Source organism: Panthera tigris, chromosome B1 (assembly GCF_018350195.1).
Source record: "Panthera tigris isolate Pti1 chromosome B1, P.tigris_Pti1_mat1.1, whole genome shotgun sequence".
In the NCBI taxonomy this organism is placed as follows: Eukaryota; Metazoa; Chordata; class Mammalia; order Carnivora; family Felidae; genus Panthera; species Panthera tigris.
The window spans coordinates 51,662,869-51,679,181 of record NC_056663.1 but is presented as its reverse complement, the minus strand read 5'-3'; the positions used below and the strand labels follow the sequence as shown (position 1 = coordinate 51,679,181).

General features: G+C 39.8%; 1 protein-coding gene across 1 annotated transcript in view; it reads left to right on the top strand.

Annotated features, from left to right (window-relative positions):
• PINX1 (PIN2 (TERF1) interacting telomerase inhibitor 1) overlaps positions 1-3,092 on the top strand; it is an 88,497-nt gene extending 85,405 nt beyond the window's left edge. Inside the window, exon 7 of the mRNA XM_007097128.3 lies at positions 2,401-3,092. Coding sequence (XP_007097190.1) covers positions 2,401-2,868 — 468 coding nt within the window. The 3' untranslated portion in view covers positions 2,869-3,092. The remainder of the gene's footprint in view (positions 1-2,400) is intronic.
• The last annotated feature ends 13,221 nt before the right edge of the window (positions 3,093-16,313 follow it).

Below are 16,313 nucleotides of genomic sequence, written 5' to 3'. Positions count from 1 at the left end.
GTTTATAATTTATAAAATCATAAAATATGGACTTATGAAGTATGAATCCTGGGCACTGCTCCTACAGGAATTCAGATCTGCAACTGATTCCTGCTGTTACCATGGTTTTTAAAACAGATACATTCCTGTAGTGTGGGAGGGTGGCTGCCCTTGGCCTTAAATGGCTCCCTTCATCAAGTCTTTGTTTTGCCTACACTTTCTTTGAGATAAATCGGATTTGGGTGCTGGCACCTCTTGCTTGTCTCCATGCCCTGCTAAGCTTGGTGTGCAGTAGCCCATGGTTATTAAAATCCTTATCACCATAAGGAGTTAATTATGAGCATAGTTATTTTCTGGGATTAGAAAGCCCTGCTGAATTCAACAAGTGACTCAAAAATAGTCTTATATTTCCTATTAGTTAAAAGTGTGATTAATACCAGCAGCTAGTTCTGTGATTTAACTGTTAACAGCAGGAATTCAGGAGGTAATAAATAGGTGAGCAAGGTAAGGAGCCATAAGATATAATTTAAATTTGAGTTCCTCAGACACAGAAGAGTTGGCCCACATAAGATAAACTCCTTTTAATGCCATGAAACTAAATGAGATCTGTTTTACATAAACGGGCCACCTTCACAGACTATCTACTGTCTGGGTGTGGTTGTGTGCCCTTAAATGGAAGGCAAGACCGTTCTTGTCCATTAAACCCGGATTAGCTAACACCAGGAGACCTTGAGAAGACTTTTTGTTCTGCTGTGCGGAACTTCAGCTTTTTCAACATTTAAGAAATAAAAAGACAAATGACCTTGTGTTTTTCTCCTGGGGCAGCTATTTTTAATTTTTTTGCACAATTACCCAATGGGATTGCAGCCAGAATTGAATGCTGATAGGTAACATTTGAACTTCTTCCCAAGGCTTAGTTGGTTTATTCTATATGTTCTGCATTTTACATTTCAAAATTTTAAAATCGGCCACACGATTTTGTGTTTTGGGTCTTGAGTAAAATAAGGTGTGTGTTGATTGGATACGTTGTGATACAAGGTGAGATACCCTTTGGAGAGCTCCCTGGGGCAGTGGACACTCAAAGCCCAATTGTTCGTTGATGGAATATTAATTCTGCTGGAATTTCAAAAAGGATGCTACGTTAATTCCACTGAGCTGGTTTTTGAGTTCTGTATCAAGAAAATGCATAGTCCGTTTATGTGTGTTGGTTTGTGATAAAGTTCGCTGCACGGGCAGAACTTTGCCTGCCAAGTTCAGAATAATTTGTAAAATGCTAGTTTGGAAACTGATTTATTCAGAAAACCGTTTACCCACCCTTCCAACATGAAAGGGTCAGACAACCAGACTCTTCCTGTGAAAATAAGTAAATATGAAGGAAGAAGCCAGGTAATTATGGAAACCTAAGTTTAGCATTATTATTTAATGGCTTGATTACTTTAAAATTTTCTGTGGGCACAGTTCTAGATATTGACATGACTTAAAGCATAGTCCTTATATTCTTTATCTTGTAGGTACTTTCTTTCCTCTCACATGTTTTCATTGCCTTACTGCCAGCCACAACCCATATGGTGATACCAACATTTCATTTTTTATTCTAGCCTATTAGGAATTTTCTCACTTCTAAAGCCTTACAGCTGAATGTATTTATTTAAAATTAAAATATAAACCCCACTTAATCCCAGCTGTTATGAGTGAGTAAATTCTTCACATTTGGAAAAAAGACTAACACACCCATGAGTATCTAATCCATGTCAGGGTAGGGATGGGGTCATCTCCCTTCTCTCCGCCCCCAGCCGAGGGAAAGATGACTCCTCATGCTAACCTGTTATTTCTGAGAAGAGGAAGGAACACCTTCACTTCCAGTCACCGTGTGTCCTCTCCTGGAGGGCCACCCTCTGCCTTCAGAGGAGACAGGTGTTCCTGACACACCAGCTTCCAGTTGGTGTTGGGCTCCTGTTATAGGAAGGGTTAACATAGGCATGTGTCATCTGTGTTTCTAGGTCTAATGCACAGAGACTTGTCTAATTGATAACAGAGCTGAAATAGGTGTCCAACAAAATCACAAAGCTAGAGGACTTCAGTGTCCATGTTTTTTAAGGGAGACTCTGGTTACTTAGTCATCATTTATAACATTGTTGCTAAGGAGCTGTTTACTCAGAATTCCAGGTAGGTGACTTAGGAAGCTAACATATGAAGTTAGCTTCTGTCTGGTCGAATACAGCTTTCAACCAGTGTCTGGCCGCCTCGTTCTGTGCTTTGCAGTTCAGCCCTACCAATGGGGAGAGAAAGAGATGAGGGGGAAGCCAGGCACTCAGCCTGGTCTACTGGTGAGTGAGAGTAGCTCCATGTGCAGGCCCCCAGGATGCTGTGAGGAGTAACCAGCTGATGCCTAACTGATTTTAACTTTTTTCCCCACCTTAGGATGATTCCAGCCCTGCCACTCCAGATGGGAATGCACCCTCCACTACAACAACCAGTGCCTTCACCATCCAGGAGTACTTTGCCAAGCGGATGGCAGAGCTAAAGAATAAGCCACAGGTCATAGCTGCAGGGCCTGACCTCACAGAGACCCAAATGGAAAGAAAAAGGGGAAAGAAAAGAAAGAAGGAGGCAAAAGATAAAAATGTGGAGAATTACACCGAACCCAAGGCCAAGAAGAAGAGAGACCAAGTTGAATGGCAGCTCAGAGACCCTTGTTGGGACGAGAATTCTGGTGTTTCTGCTGAGGATGGAGAGGATTGTGTGTGGCCGCCTGACGACCAGGACATGGCCCCAAAGCCCAAAAAAAGGAAACAAAAGAAAAAGCTACAAAAGCAAGTTGAGGTAGCAGTGGATGCTATATTAGATGAAATACCAGTGAAAAAGAAGAAGAAGAAAGGTCCCAAATAAGTTCTCCAGAGCCAGGGCCTTCCAGCCACTCAGATGTCAGGGCACCACGAGCAAACACCTTTGGCCTGAAGTCAGAACAGAGTTCACCCAAGAGGGCTTTGACATGCCCAGAGGTTGCTGAGTCTCACCCTCTCACCACGTTTTTCCCAGCGTTTATCCAGAGAACTTTCTAATGTTCCAAATTATGGCTCTCATAAACAAATAAATTTCTTTTTAGACTGTGAGCCCTTCAGCATGAGTGTTTATTCATATTTATTTGAACACATAGTTATGTGTGTGTGCACATGTGTATGTAGGTATGTCACAGTCTGTATTTGCTCTTGATTTCCTTCAGTAACAATGAATTTTGCTTCCTTCTCAAGGATTTAGTCTAATTAAAGGATTAAGAGGCAATAGTTTAAATTCAGATACTTCTTTTTGTTCTATAGCCAACCATACGTTTTTGCCAAGCAGGTATTATGTGATTACATTCCCAAATCAGAGCGTTGTTGGGTTTAGTTTGGTTTTGATGGGGAAATTGTTTTAATACCCTCTCTTCCACTGAGCGATGATGGCCATGTGTTCTGAGGTCTTCTCCCCAGAACGTCAGAGTTTAGGAAGTGAACTGAGACTCTAAGGATAGTGTAACCTTCCAGTTCTCTCAGATGCCCCTCAGCCATTCCTCACCCAGTGTGGGCCGTCAGATCTATTTCCATGTGGTCGTGCTTGGGGATAGTCCCCTGTCGTGGGCTCTGCCTTGTTTGTAATGATCAGGAGTTTCAAAAATACTTAGAATATAAAGTAATGAAATTAATTTCCTCTGGAAAGCAGTCTCTAGATTGGGACTGCCTTATGAAAGTTCTTAAAAGTATAATTATTACATATATAATAAAAGGTATCTTTCCATCCTGCTCAAACCAAAAGGTGTCACCTCGTTGTGTTTATCCTTCTGTCTTCCCACACCCTGGCAAGTCTCCCTGTGTGCTGGTTAAGCTCTCTCTGTGCGGCTTTGCTTCAGACACCCTCACGCCCTCTTTGGGACACAAAGTGAAAAAGGTTTGGAGATCCAGGCCTACCGTTTTCCCAGCGTCTTTGCCCTCTTCTGCTTACTTTCTTCTCCTCATCTCTCCCTTCTTTTCTTCATCCTTTTCCCCTTTTACTCTTTCTTCCCTGCTCTCTCCTTATCTTTGCCCCCCCCCCCACTTTCTTGTACCCCCTTTCTAGCTTCCTACTCCCTGTGTCACTCTTGCAGTTTGCTGCTGTTTGGCCCGCTCTGCCAGACCTGTGAGCATAGCTGGGAGGGGTGGCGGGTGGGGTAGGCTATATGCGTCCTCCACCTGATTTCTGCGGTAGTAGGAACCAGAACTCCCACACAGGTTGATGACCTTTTGCCCTTGATTCTAACTCTCAGGTTACATGTTACACAAGAACCATGGCCCTGAAATGCTTAAAATTGACAAAATACATAACATTTGGTTTTAAGTCTTAAGAATTCTGAAGTGTTGCTAATTGTTTAAACACACTCTCTCACACACACACACACACACACACACACACACACACACACACCCCCCACAGAGAAAATTCTCGGGAGTTCAGAGCCCGAGATCTAGTTTCTCAGTTTTATCTTGGCCCCCAGAATTTAGAATCTCAGGCTATGGTCCAGTCTAATAAAACACCCAAGATTTTTTTTAAAACAGTTTTTGCATTTCAGAGTTTATTTTTGAGAGAGTGTGAGAAGGGGAGGGGCAGAGGGAGAGAGAGAATCTCAAGCAGGCTCCACTCTGTCAGCATGGAGGCTGACTTGGGACTTGATCTCATAAACTATGAGATCATGACCTGAGCCAAAATCAGGAGTCAGATGCTTAACCGACTGAGCTACCCAGGTGTCCCAAACACCTAAGATTTTTAAAGTCAGTTTTCTTTATGGAGACACATGCTCAAGTTATCTCTTCTTGTCCTATCTTGTTTATGAAACTATAGTTCCAGAAAGGAGTGGGAATGTATGAAACCTAAAGGAAACTATCTTTTAAGTATATATTTATATATATAAAATATATATATATAAAATAAAAAAGAAAAACCATATATATATTTATATACATATATATAAATATATATATGGGTTTTTTTTCTTTTTTATTAACTTTGACTTCTTTTACTAATAAAAATGAGTGTCAGGAGAATATACTGAATTGTGTGTAGGAGGAGGAAGCAAATGGCTATGTAGGAAGCAGAGTACAATGCATCTGGGTCAAATGGGGTGAAGGGGCAGCTGGGAAGACCACAGGCCAGAGGTGCTGAAGGGACGTTATTTGGAATTCCAAGGTAGTCACACAGCAAGATAAAGCACAACTTCCATAGAGCAAGCCTGTAGACTGTGATGATTATTTTCTGAGAGAGAGAGAAGGAGCATGAGCAGGAGGAGGGCCAGAAGGAGAGGGAGAGAGAAGCCCAAGCAGGCTCCATGCTGTCACCATAGATCCTGAGGCAGGGCTCCATCTCACAACCATGAGATCATGACCTGAGCCGAAATCAAGAGTCAGACACTTAACTGACTGAGGCTCCCAGGCGCCCCTGTGATGATTATTATTTTATTGGGCTGCAAAAATAACTTCTAAATGGTTTTAATCACAAATGGGTAGCCTGAGTATAAGGCACGTTTTCAGCAAATAGCAGACAGGGTGACAATTTGCTTTGAAGCACACGAGTCTGTTTTCTCCAGACATCTTCAGCTTCCATTTTTCCCAAGTGTCTCAGAACACTGAGTTTTCTGGATCTAAGTGGAAGTCAGAACTATGAAATAAATCCTCTTGAGAATTGCATTTCATAGGCATATTTTTTAAGTTGTTAACATACGAATCCTATTTTTTACCTTAAATTATCTCAGTAAAAATATATTTCGTATTCTTAAGTACTTTTCTTCAGTTTTGAGAGGGAAGGTAGGTTCTCAGGAGATTCATCCAGCAAGGAGGTTCCAAACGTTGTCTTGTAGTACCCTTCTTTTTTGTTGTTGTTTGTTTGTTTATTTATTTATTTATTTATTCAATACATGAAATTTATTGTCAGATTGGTTTCCATACAACACCCAGTGCTCATCCCAAAAGGTGCCCTCCTCAATGCCCATCTCCCACCCCCTATCAACCCTCAGTTTGTTCTCAGTTTTTAAGAGTCTCTTATGCTTTGGCTCTCTCCCACTCTAACCTCTTTTTTTTTTTTTTCCTTCCCCTCCCCCATGGGTTTCTGTTAAGTTTCTCAAGATCCACATAAGAGTGAAAACATATGGTATATGTCTTTCTCTGTATGGCTTATTTCACTTAGCATTACACTCTCCAGTTCCATCCACGTTGCTACAAAGGGCCATATTTCGTTCTTTCTCATTGCCCTGTAGTACTCCATTGTGTATATAAACCACAATTTCTTTATCCATTCATCAGTTGATGGACATTTAGGCTCTTTCCATAATTTGGCTATTGTTGAGAGTGCTGCTATAAACATTGGGGTACAAGTGCCCCTATGCATCAGTACTCCTGTATCCCTTGGGTAAATTCCTAGCAGTGCTATTGCTGGGTCATAGGGTAGGTCTATTTTTCATTTTCTGAGGAACCTCCACACTGCTTTCCAGAGTGGCTGCACCAATTTGCATCCCCACCAACAGTGCAAGAGGGTTCCCGTTTCTCCACATCCTCTCCAGCATCTATAGTCTCCTGATTTGTTCATTTTGGCCACTCTGACTGGTGTGAGGTGATATCTGAGTGTGGTTTTGATTTGTATTTCCCTGATAAGGAGCGACATTGAGCATCTTTTCATGTGCCTGTTGGCCATCCGGATGTCTTCTTTAGAGAAGTGTCTATTCATGTTTTCTGCCCATTTCTTCACTGGGTTATTTGTTTTTTGGGTGTGGAGTTTGGTGAGTTCTTTATAGATTTTGGATACTAGCCCTTTGTCCGATATGTCATTTGCAAATATCTTTTCCCATTCTGTTGGTTGCCTTTTAGTTTTGTTGGTTGTTTCCTTTGCTGTGCAGAAGTTTTAATCTTCATAAGGTCCCAGTAATTCATTTTTGCTTTTAATTCCCTTGCCTTTGGGGATGTGTCGAGTAAGAGATTGCTACGGCTGAGGTCAGAGAGGTCTTTTCCTGCTTTCTCCTCTAGGGTTTTGATGGTTTCCTGTCTCACATTCGGGTCCTTCATCCATTTTGAGTTTATTTTTGTGTATGGTGTAAGACAGTGGTCTAGTTTCATCCTTCTGTATGTTGCTCTCCAGTTCTCCCAGCACCATTTGTTAAAGAGACTGTCTTTTTTCCATTGGATGTTCTTTCCTGCTTTGTCAAAGATGAGTTGGCCATACATTTGTGGGTCTAGTTCTGGGGCTTCTATTCTATTCTATTGGTCTATGTGTCTGTTTTTGTGCCAATACCATGCTGTCTTGATGATGACAGCTTTGTAGTAGAGGCTAAATTCTGGGATTGTGATGCCTCCTGCTTTGGTCTTCTTCTTCAAAATTACTTTGGCTATTCGGGGCCTTTTGTGGTTCCATATGAATTTTAGGATGGCTTGTTCTAGTTTCGAGAAGAATGCTGGTGCAATTTTGATTGGGACTGCATTGAATGTGTAGATAGCTTTGGGTAGTATTGACATTTTGACAATATTTATTCTTCCAATCCATGAGCAGGGAATGTCTTTCCATTTCTTTATATCTTCTTCAATTACCTTCATAAGCTTTCTATAGTTTTCAGCATACAGATCTTTTACATCTTTGGTTAGATTTATTCCTAGGTATTTTATGCTTCTTGGTGCAATTGTGAATGGGATCAGTTTCTTTATTTGTCTTTCTGTTGCTTCATTGTTCGTGTATAAGAATGCAACTGATTTCTGTACATTGATTTTGTATCCTGCAACTTTGCTAAATTCATGTATCAGTTCTAGCAGACTTTTGGTGGAGTCTATCGGATTTTCCATGTATAGTATCATGTCATCTGCAAAAAGTGAAAGCTTGACTTCATCTTTGCCAATTTTGATGCCTTTGATTTCCTTTTGTTGTCTGATTGCTGATGCTAGAACTTCCAACACTATGTTAAACAACAGCAGTGAGAGTGCGCATCCCTGTCGTGTTCCTGATCTCAGGGAAAAAGCTCTCAGTTTTTCCCCATTGAGGATGATGTTAGCTGTGGGCTTTTCATAAATGGCTTTTATGATGTTTAAGTATGTTCCTTCTATCCCAACTTTCTCAAGGGTTTTTATTAAGAAATGTTGCTGAATTTTGTCAAAGGCCTTTTCTGCATCGATTGACAGGATCATATGGTTCTTATCTTTTCTTTTATTAATGTGATGTATCACGTTGATTGATTTGCAAATGTTGAACCAGCCCTGCATCCCAGGAATGAATCCCACTTGATCATGGTGAATAATTCTTTTTATATGCTGTTGAATTTGATTTGCTAGTATCTTATTGAGAATTTTTGCATCCATATTCATCAGGGATATTGGCCTGTAGTTCTCTTTTTTTACTGGATCTCTGTCTGGTTTGGGAATCAAAGTAATACTGGCTTCATAGAATGAGTCTGGAAGTTTTCCTTCCCTTTCTATTTCTTGGAATAGCTTGAGAAGGATAGGTATTATCTCTGCTTTAAACGTCTGGTAGAACTCCCCTGGGAAGCCATCTGGTCCTGGACTCTTATTTGTTGGGTGATTTTTGATAACCGATTCAATTTCCTTGCTGGTTATGGATCTGTTCAAGCTTTCTATTTCCTCCTGATTGAGTTTTGGAAGAGTGTGGGTGTTTAGGAATTTGTTCATTTCTTCCAGGTTGTCCAATTTGTTGGCATATAATTTTTCATAGTATTCCCTGATAATTGTTTGTATCTCTGAGGGATTGGTTGTAATATTACCATTTTCATTCATGATTTTATCTATTTGGGTCATCTCCCTTTTCTTTTTGAGAAACCTGGCTAGAGGTTTGTCAATTTTGTTTATTTTTTCAAAAAACCAACTCTTGGTTTTGTTGATCTGCTCTACAGTTTTTTTAGATTCTATATTGTTTATTTCTGCTCTGATCTTTATTATTTCTCTTCTTCTGCTGGGTTTAGGCTGCCTTTGCTGTTCTGCTTCTATTTCCTTTAGGTGTGCTGTTAGATTTTGTATTTGGGATTTTTCTTGTTTCTTGAGATAGGCCTGGATTGCAATGTATTTTCCTCTCACGACTGCCTTCACTGCATCCCAAAGCGTTTGAATTGTTGTATTTTCATTTTCGTTTGTTTCCATATATTTTTTGATTTCTTCTCTAATTGCCTGGTTGACCCACTCATTCTTTAGTAGGATGTTCTTTAACCTCCATGCTTTTGGAGGTTTTCCAGACTTTTTCCTGTGGTTGATTTCAAGCTTCATAGCATTGTGGTCTGAAAGTATGCATGGTATAATTTCAATTCTTGTATACTTATGAAGGGCTGTTTTGTGACCCAGTATATGATCTATCTTGGAGAATGTTCCATGTGCACTTGAGAAGAAAGTATATTCTGTTGCTTTGGGATGCAGAGTTCTAAATATATCTGTCAAGTCCATCTGATTCAATGTATCTTTCAGGGCCCTTGTTTCTTTATTGACCGTGTGTCTAGATGATCTATCCGTTTCTGTAAGTGGAGTGTTAAAGTCCCCTGCAATTACCACATTCTTATCAATAAGGTTGCTTATGTTTATGAGTAATTGTTTTATATATTTGGGGGCTCCCGTATTCGGCGCATAGACATTTATAATTGTTAGCTCTTCCTGGTGGATAGACCCTGTAATTATTATATAATGCCCTTCTTCATCTCTTGTTACAGCCTTTAATTTAAAGTCTAGTTTGTCTGATATAAGTATGGCTACTCCAGCTTTCTTTTGGCTTCCAGTAGCGTGATAAATAGTTCTCCATCCCCTCACTCTCAATCTAAAGGTGTCCTCAGGTCTAAAATGAGTCTCTTGTAGACAGCAAATAGATGGGTCTTGTTTTTTTATCCATTCTGATACCCTATGTCTTTTGGTTGGCGCATTTAGTCCATTTACATTCAGTGTTATTATAGAAAGATACGGGTTTAGAGTTATTGTGATGTCTGTATGTTTTATGCTTGCAGCGATGTCTCTGGTACTTTGTCTCACAGGATTCCCCTTAGGATCTCTTGTAGGGCTGGTTTAGTGGTGACAAATTCCTTCAGTTTTTGTTTGTTTGGGAAGACCTTTATCTCTCCTTCTATTCTAAATGACAGACTTGCTGGATAAAGGATTCTCGGCTGCATATTTTTTTCTGTTCATCACATTGAAGATCTCCTGCCATGCCTTTCTGGCCTGCCAAGTTTCAAAAGAGAGATCAATCACGAGTCTTATAGGTCTCCCTTTATATGTGAGGGCACGTTTATCCCTTGCTGCTTTCACAATTTTCTCTTTATCCTTGTATTTTGCCAGTTTCACTATGATATGTCGTGCAGAAGATCGATTCAAGTTACGTCTGAAGGGAGTTCTCTGTGCCTCTTGGATTTCAATGCCTTTTTCCTTCCCCAGTTCAGGGAAGTTCTCAGCTATTATTTCTTCAAGTACCCCTTCAGCACCTTTCTGTCTCTCTTCCTCCTCTGGGATACCAATTATGTGTATATTATTTCTTTTTAGTGTATCACTTAGTTCTCTAATTTTCCCCTCATACTCCTGGATTTTTTTTATCTCTCTTTTTCTCAGCTTCCTTTTTTTCCATAATTTTATCTTCTAGTTCACCTATTCTCTCCTCTCCCTCTTCAATCTGAGCCGTGGTCGTTTCCATTTTATTTTGCATCTCATTTAAAGCGTTTTTCAGCTCCTCCTGACTGTTCCTTAGTCCCTTGATCTCTGTAGCGAGATTCTCTGCTGTCCTCTATACTGTTTTCAAGCCCAGCCATTAATTTTATGACTATTATTCTAAATTCACTTTCTGTTATATTATTTAAATCCTTTTTGATCAGTTCATTAGCTGTTGTTATTTCCTGGAGATTCTTTTGAGGGGAATTCTTCGTTTGGTCATTTTGGATAGTCCCTGGAGTGGTGCGAACCTGCAGGGCACTTCCCCTGTGCTGTGGTATGTAACTGGAGTTGGTGGGCGGGGCCGCAGTCAAACCTGATGTCTGCCCCCAGCCCACCGCTGGGGCCACAGTCAGACTGGTGTGTGCCTTCTCTTCCCCTCTCCTAGGGGCAGGATTCACTGTGGGGTGGCGTGGCCCGTCTGGGCTACTTGCACACTGCCAGGCTTGTGGTGCTGGGGATCTGGCGTATTAGCTGGGGTGGGTAGGCAAGGTGCATGGGGGCAGGAGGGGCAGGCTTAGCTCGCTTTTACTTGGGAGATTTGCTTCAGGAGGGGCCCTGTGGCAATGGGAGGGAGTCAGACCTGCTGGAGGGATGGATCCGCAGAAGCACAGCGTTGGGTGTTTGCCTGGTGCAAGCAAGTTCCCTGGCAGGAACTGGTTCCCTTTGGGATTTTGGCTGGGGGATGGGCGAGGGAATGGGCGAGGGAGATGGCGCTGGTGAGCGCCTTTTTTTCCCCACCAAGCTGAGCTCTGTTGTCCGGGGCTCAACAACTCTCCCTCCAGTTGTCCTCCAGCCCTCCTGTTCTCCGAGCAGAGCTGTTAGCTTATAACCTTCCAGATGTCAAGTCCCGCTTGCTGTCTGAACACACTCCGTCCGGCCCCTCCGCTTTTGCCAGCCAGACTCGGGGGCTCTGCTTGGCTGGCGGGCCACCCCTCTGCCCTGGCTCCCTCCCGCCAGTCCGTGGAGTGCGCACCTCCTCGCCGCCCTTCTTACCCTCTTCTGTGGGCCTCTCGTCTGCGCTTGGCTCCAGAGACTCCGTTCTGCTAATCCTCTGGCGGTTTTCTGGGTTATTTAGGCAGGTGTAGGTGGAATCAAAGTGATCAGCAGGACCCGCGGTGAGCCCAGCGTCCTCCTACGCCGCCATCTTCCCTGTTCCCTGTTGTTGTTAATGTAATAGTTAATGATTATTACTATATGAAGTCCTATGTGACAACTCATGTAGTCCTCCCACCACCCAGTAAGATAACCGTTACTGTAATCGCCTTTTACAGATAAATTCTGTTTTGTAAGAGGACGTCTTTCAATTTGTTTAACTAGATTAATGCTGCTGCCAGAGAACCAGATGCTTCAGTCCCCTCTCTACACTGGTCACAAACCCTTACCCCTTTTGGTCCTTGCCTTTGCCACATCCAGTTTCACCTGTCATTAGCAAAATTTTCTATTGCTGGCCCTCTTATCACATGTCACTGTTACTTTATTTATTCTTGATTTATTAAAAAAAAGAAAAACAAAAAACATTTCACCCATTTCTTCCACCCCCTCATCTTGCAACCACCAGTCTGTTTTCTGTATCCATGTGCTTGGTTTTGTTTTCTTTTTTTTTCTTTATTTGTGTTTTTTAGATTCCACATGTAAAAGAGATAATATGATATTTGTCTTCACTGACTTGTTTCATTTAGCATAATGCCCTCAAGGTCCATCCATGTTCTTGTAAATGGCAAGATTTCATTTTTTTTATGGATGAATAATATTCTTCCCTGGATGTTTTTAAATTTCTTTATCCATTCATCCATTGATAGACACTTAGGTTTTTTCCCCCCTATCTTAGCCATTGTAAATAATGCTGTAGTGAACATGGGGGTGCATATATCTTTTCAAATTAGTGTTTTTGTTTAGATAAATGTCCAGAAATGGAAATGCTGGATCATATGGTAGTTATATTTTTAATTTTTTGAGGAAGTTCTATACTGCTTTCCATAATGGGTCACCAGTTTCCATTTCCACCACCAGTGCACAAGGGTTCCTTTTTTTCCACTTCTTCATCAATGCATGTAATTTCTTTTTTTTTTTTTAATTCTTACAGAGTTTTTTTTTTTTTTAAGTTTTATGTATTTATTTTGAGACAGAGAAAGAGAAGCAGAGAGAAAGGAGAGAGAATTCCAAGCAGGCTCCGCACCATCAGTGCAGAGCATAATGCAGGGCTCGAACCCACAGAACCGTGAGATCATGACCTGAGCCGAAACCAAGAGTCAGATGCTTAACCGACTGAGCCACCAGGTGCCCCTCTTGTCTTTTTGATAATAGCCATTCTAACTGGTGTGGGGTGATAATCTCATTGTGGTTTTGATTTGCATTTCCCTGATTAATGATGTTGAGTATCTTTTTGTGTACCTGTTGGCCATCTGTATGTCTTCTTTGGAAAAATGTCTATTCAGATCTTCTGTGCATTGTTTAATCATATTTTTTATCTTTTTGTTTCTTTATTTTTTGCTATTTAGTTGTATGAGTTGCTATTGAAACTTTATATATTTTGATATTTGTCCCTTATCAGATACATGATTTTCAATTATTTTCCTCCCCTTCAGTAGGTTGCCTTGTCATTTTGTTGATGGCTTCCTTTGTTGTGCGGAAGCTTTTTAGTCTGATGTAATCATACTTGTTTATTTTTGCTTTTATTGTTTTTGCTTTTGGTACCAGATTTTTAGAAAATCATAGCCAGGATCTACATCAAGGAGCTTATTGCTTATGTTTTCTTCTACAGTTTTATGATTTCAGGTCTTCTGTTCAAGTCTTTAACCCATCTTGACTAAATTTTTGTGTATGGTGTAATATAGTGGTGCAGTTTCTTTCTTTTCTATCTGGCTATCCAGTGTCCCCAACACCATTTATTGAGGAGAGTGTCCTTTCTCAATTGTATATTCTTGGCTCTTCTGTCATAAATTGATTGAACATATATGTGTGGGCTTATTTTTTTTTAATGTTTATTTATTGGGGGGGGGGGGTAAAGGGGGAAAGAGAGAGAGAGAGAGAGAGAGAGAGAATCCCAAGCAGTTTTCATGCTCAGCACAGAGCCCGATGAGGGGCTCAATATCACAACTGTGAGATCATGACCTGAGCCAAAACCAAGAGTCAGACACTTAACCAACTGAGCCACCCAGGCACCCCTGTGTGGGCTTATTTCTGGGCTCTCTGTTCCATTGACCTATGTGTCTGTTTTTATTTCAGTTTCATACAGTTTTAATTACTATAGCTTTGTTACTAGACTTTAAAATCAGGGAGTGTTTTCCTCCAGCTTTGTTCATTCTCAAGATTGCTTGACTCTTCAGGGTCTTTGGTGGTTCCATGTAAATTTTAGAATTGTTTGTTCTGTTTCTGTGAAGGATACCATAGGACTTTTGAGAGGGATTGCATTGAATCTGTGCATTGCTTTGGGTAGTGTAGTATGGACATTCTAACAATATTAACTCTTCCAATCCATGAACATGGACTATCCTTCCATTTATTTGTGTCTTCTAGTTTTTTCATTAATGTCTTATAGTTTTCAATACATGTCTTTGACCTTGGTTACATTTATTTCTAGATATTTTATTCTTTTTGATATAGTTGTAAAGGGGATTGCTTTGTTAATTTCTTTTTCTGATAATTTGTTATTAGTGGAAAGAAATGCAACAGTTTTTGTGTATTGATTTTGTATCCTGCAACATTACCAAATTTGTTTATTAGTCCTGACAGTTTTTTGGTGAAGTCTTAAGGGTTTTTTGTATATAATATATACAGCATACATATAATGACAGTTCTACTTTCTTTCCAATTTTGAGTGCTTTATATATTTTTTCCTGTGTAATTGCTCTGGCTAGGACTTCCAATACTGTGTTGAATAAAAATGGTGAGAGTGGACATCTCCATCTTTTTCCTGATCTTAGAGAAAAAGCTTTTCAGCTGTACATTGTTGAGTGTGACGTTAGCTGTGGCCTTCTCATATATGTTCTTTATTATGTTGAGATACGTTCCCTCTATCATGTTTTTTTTTATCATTTTTTTTATCATGTTGAATTTTGTCAAGTGCTTTTTCTGCATCTATTGAGATGATCCTATGATTGTTATCCTTCATTTTGTTAATAAAGTGTGTATCACATTGATCTGCAGTTGTTGAACCATTCTCACATTCCTGTAGTAAATCCCGTTTGGTCATGTTGTATGATCCTGTTAAGGTATTGTTGAACTTGGTTTGCTAACATTTTGCTGAGGATTTTTGCATCTTAGTTCATCAAAGGTATTGGCCTGTAATTATTTTTGTGTTGTTGGCATCCTCATCTGGTCTTGGTGTCAGGATAATGCTGGCTTCATGAAGTGTGTTTTGGAAGAGTTTTGTCCTTTTCTACTGTGGAATAGTTAGAGAAAGATCGGTATTAATTATTTTTTGGATGTTTGGTAGAATTCATCAATGAAGCTGTCTGGTCCTGAACTTTTGTTTGTTGGAAAGTTTTTATTACTGATTCAATCTCCTAGTAATCATTTTGTTCAGATTTTCTGCTAGTAATCATTCTTTTCAGATTTCCTATTTCATGAAGATTTAACATTGGTACATTGTATGTTTCTAGGAATTTATCCATTTCTTCTGTGTTGTCCTGTTTATTGGCATATAAATGTTCATTGTAGTCCCTTACAGTTGTCTTCATGTAGAAAAGATGCTTGGTATGATTTCATTCTTCTTAAATTTGTTAAGACTTGTTTTGTGCCCTAACATAGGATCTATCTTGGAAAACGTTCTGTGTGCATTTGAGAAGAATGTATATTCCGTTGCTTTTGGGTGGAATATTCTGCATATATCTGTTAAGTCCATCTGATCTAACATGTCATTTAAGGCCAATATTTCCTTACTGATTTTCTGTATGGATGATCTATCCATTGATGTCAGTGAGGTATTAAAGTCCCCTACTATTATTGTATTGCTGCCAGGTCTGTTAATGTTTATTTATTTAGATGTTTCTTTGTTGGGTGTATAAATATTTCCAAAATTATAGCCTCTTGTTGAATTGACCCCTGTATCATTATCTTTCTCTCACAAGGGTCTATGTTTTAAGGTCTATTTTGTCTGATATAAGTACAGCTACTCTAGCTTTCTTTTGGTGTCCGTTTGCATGGAATATCTTTTCCCAGCCCTTCACCTTCAGTCTGTGTGTGTCCTTACATCTAAAGTGTATCTCTTGTAGGCAGCATATAGACAGTCTTGCTTTTTACCCAGATACTGTATGTCTTTTGAATGGAGAATTTAATCTGTTTACATTTAAAGTAATTATTGATAGGTATATGTTTATTGCCATTTTGTTAATTGTTTTCTGGCTGTTTTTGTAGTTCTTGTCAAGTGTTCCTTTCTTCTCTTGCTCTCTTGCTTTGTGGTTTGATGACTTTATTCAGTGGTAAGCTTTCTCTTAATATTTCTTTCTCTTAACGTTTTGTGTATTTCCCATACGTTTTTGCTTTGTAGTTACCATGAGGCTTACACATAACAACTTATATCTACAATGAGACTATATTTGAAAGTAACTGGCAAACTGTAAAGAGTTTTAAAATTAGCTTGAGTTAGTATTACTATGAACTGTATAAAATACTTCAGTGTATACTGCACATTAGAAATTCTCAATGGAGATCTGGCTCAACTTG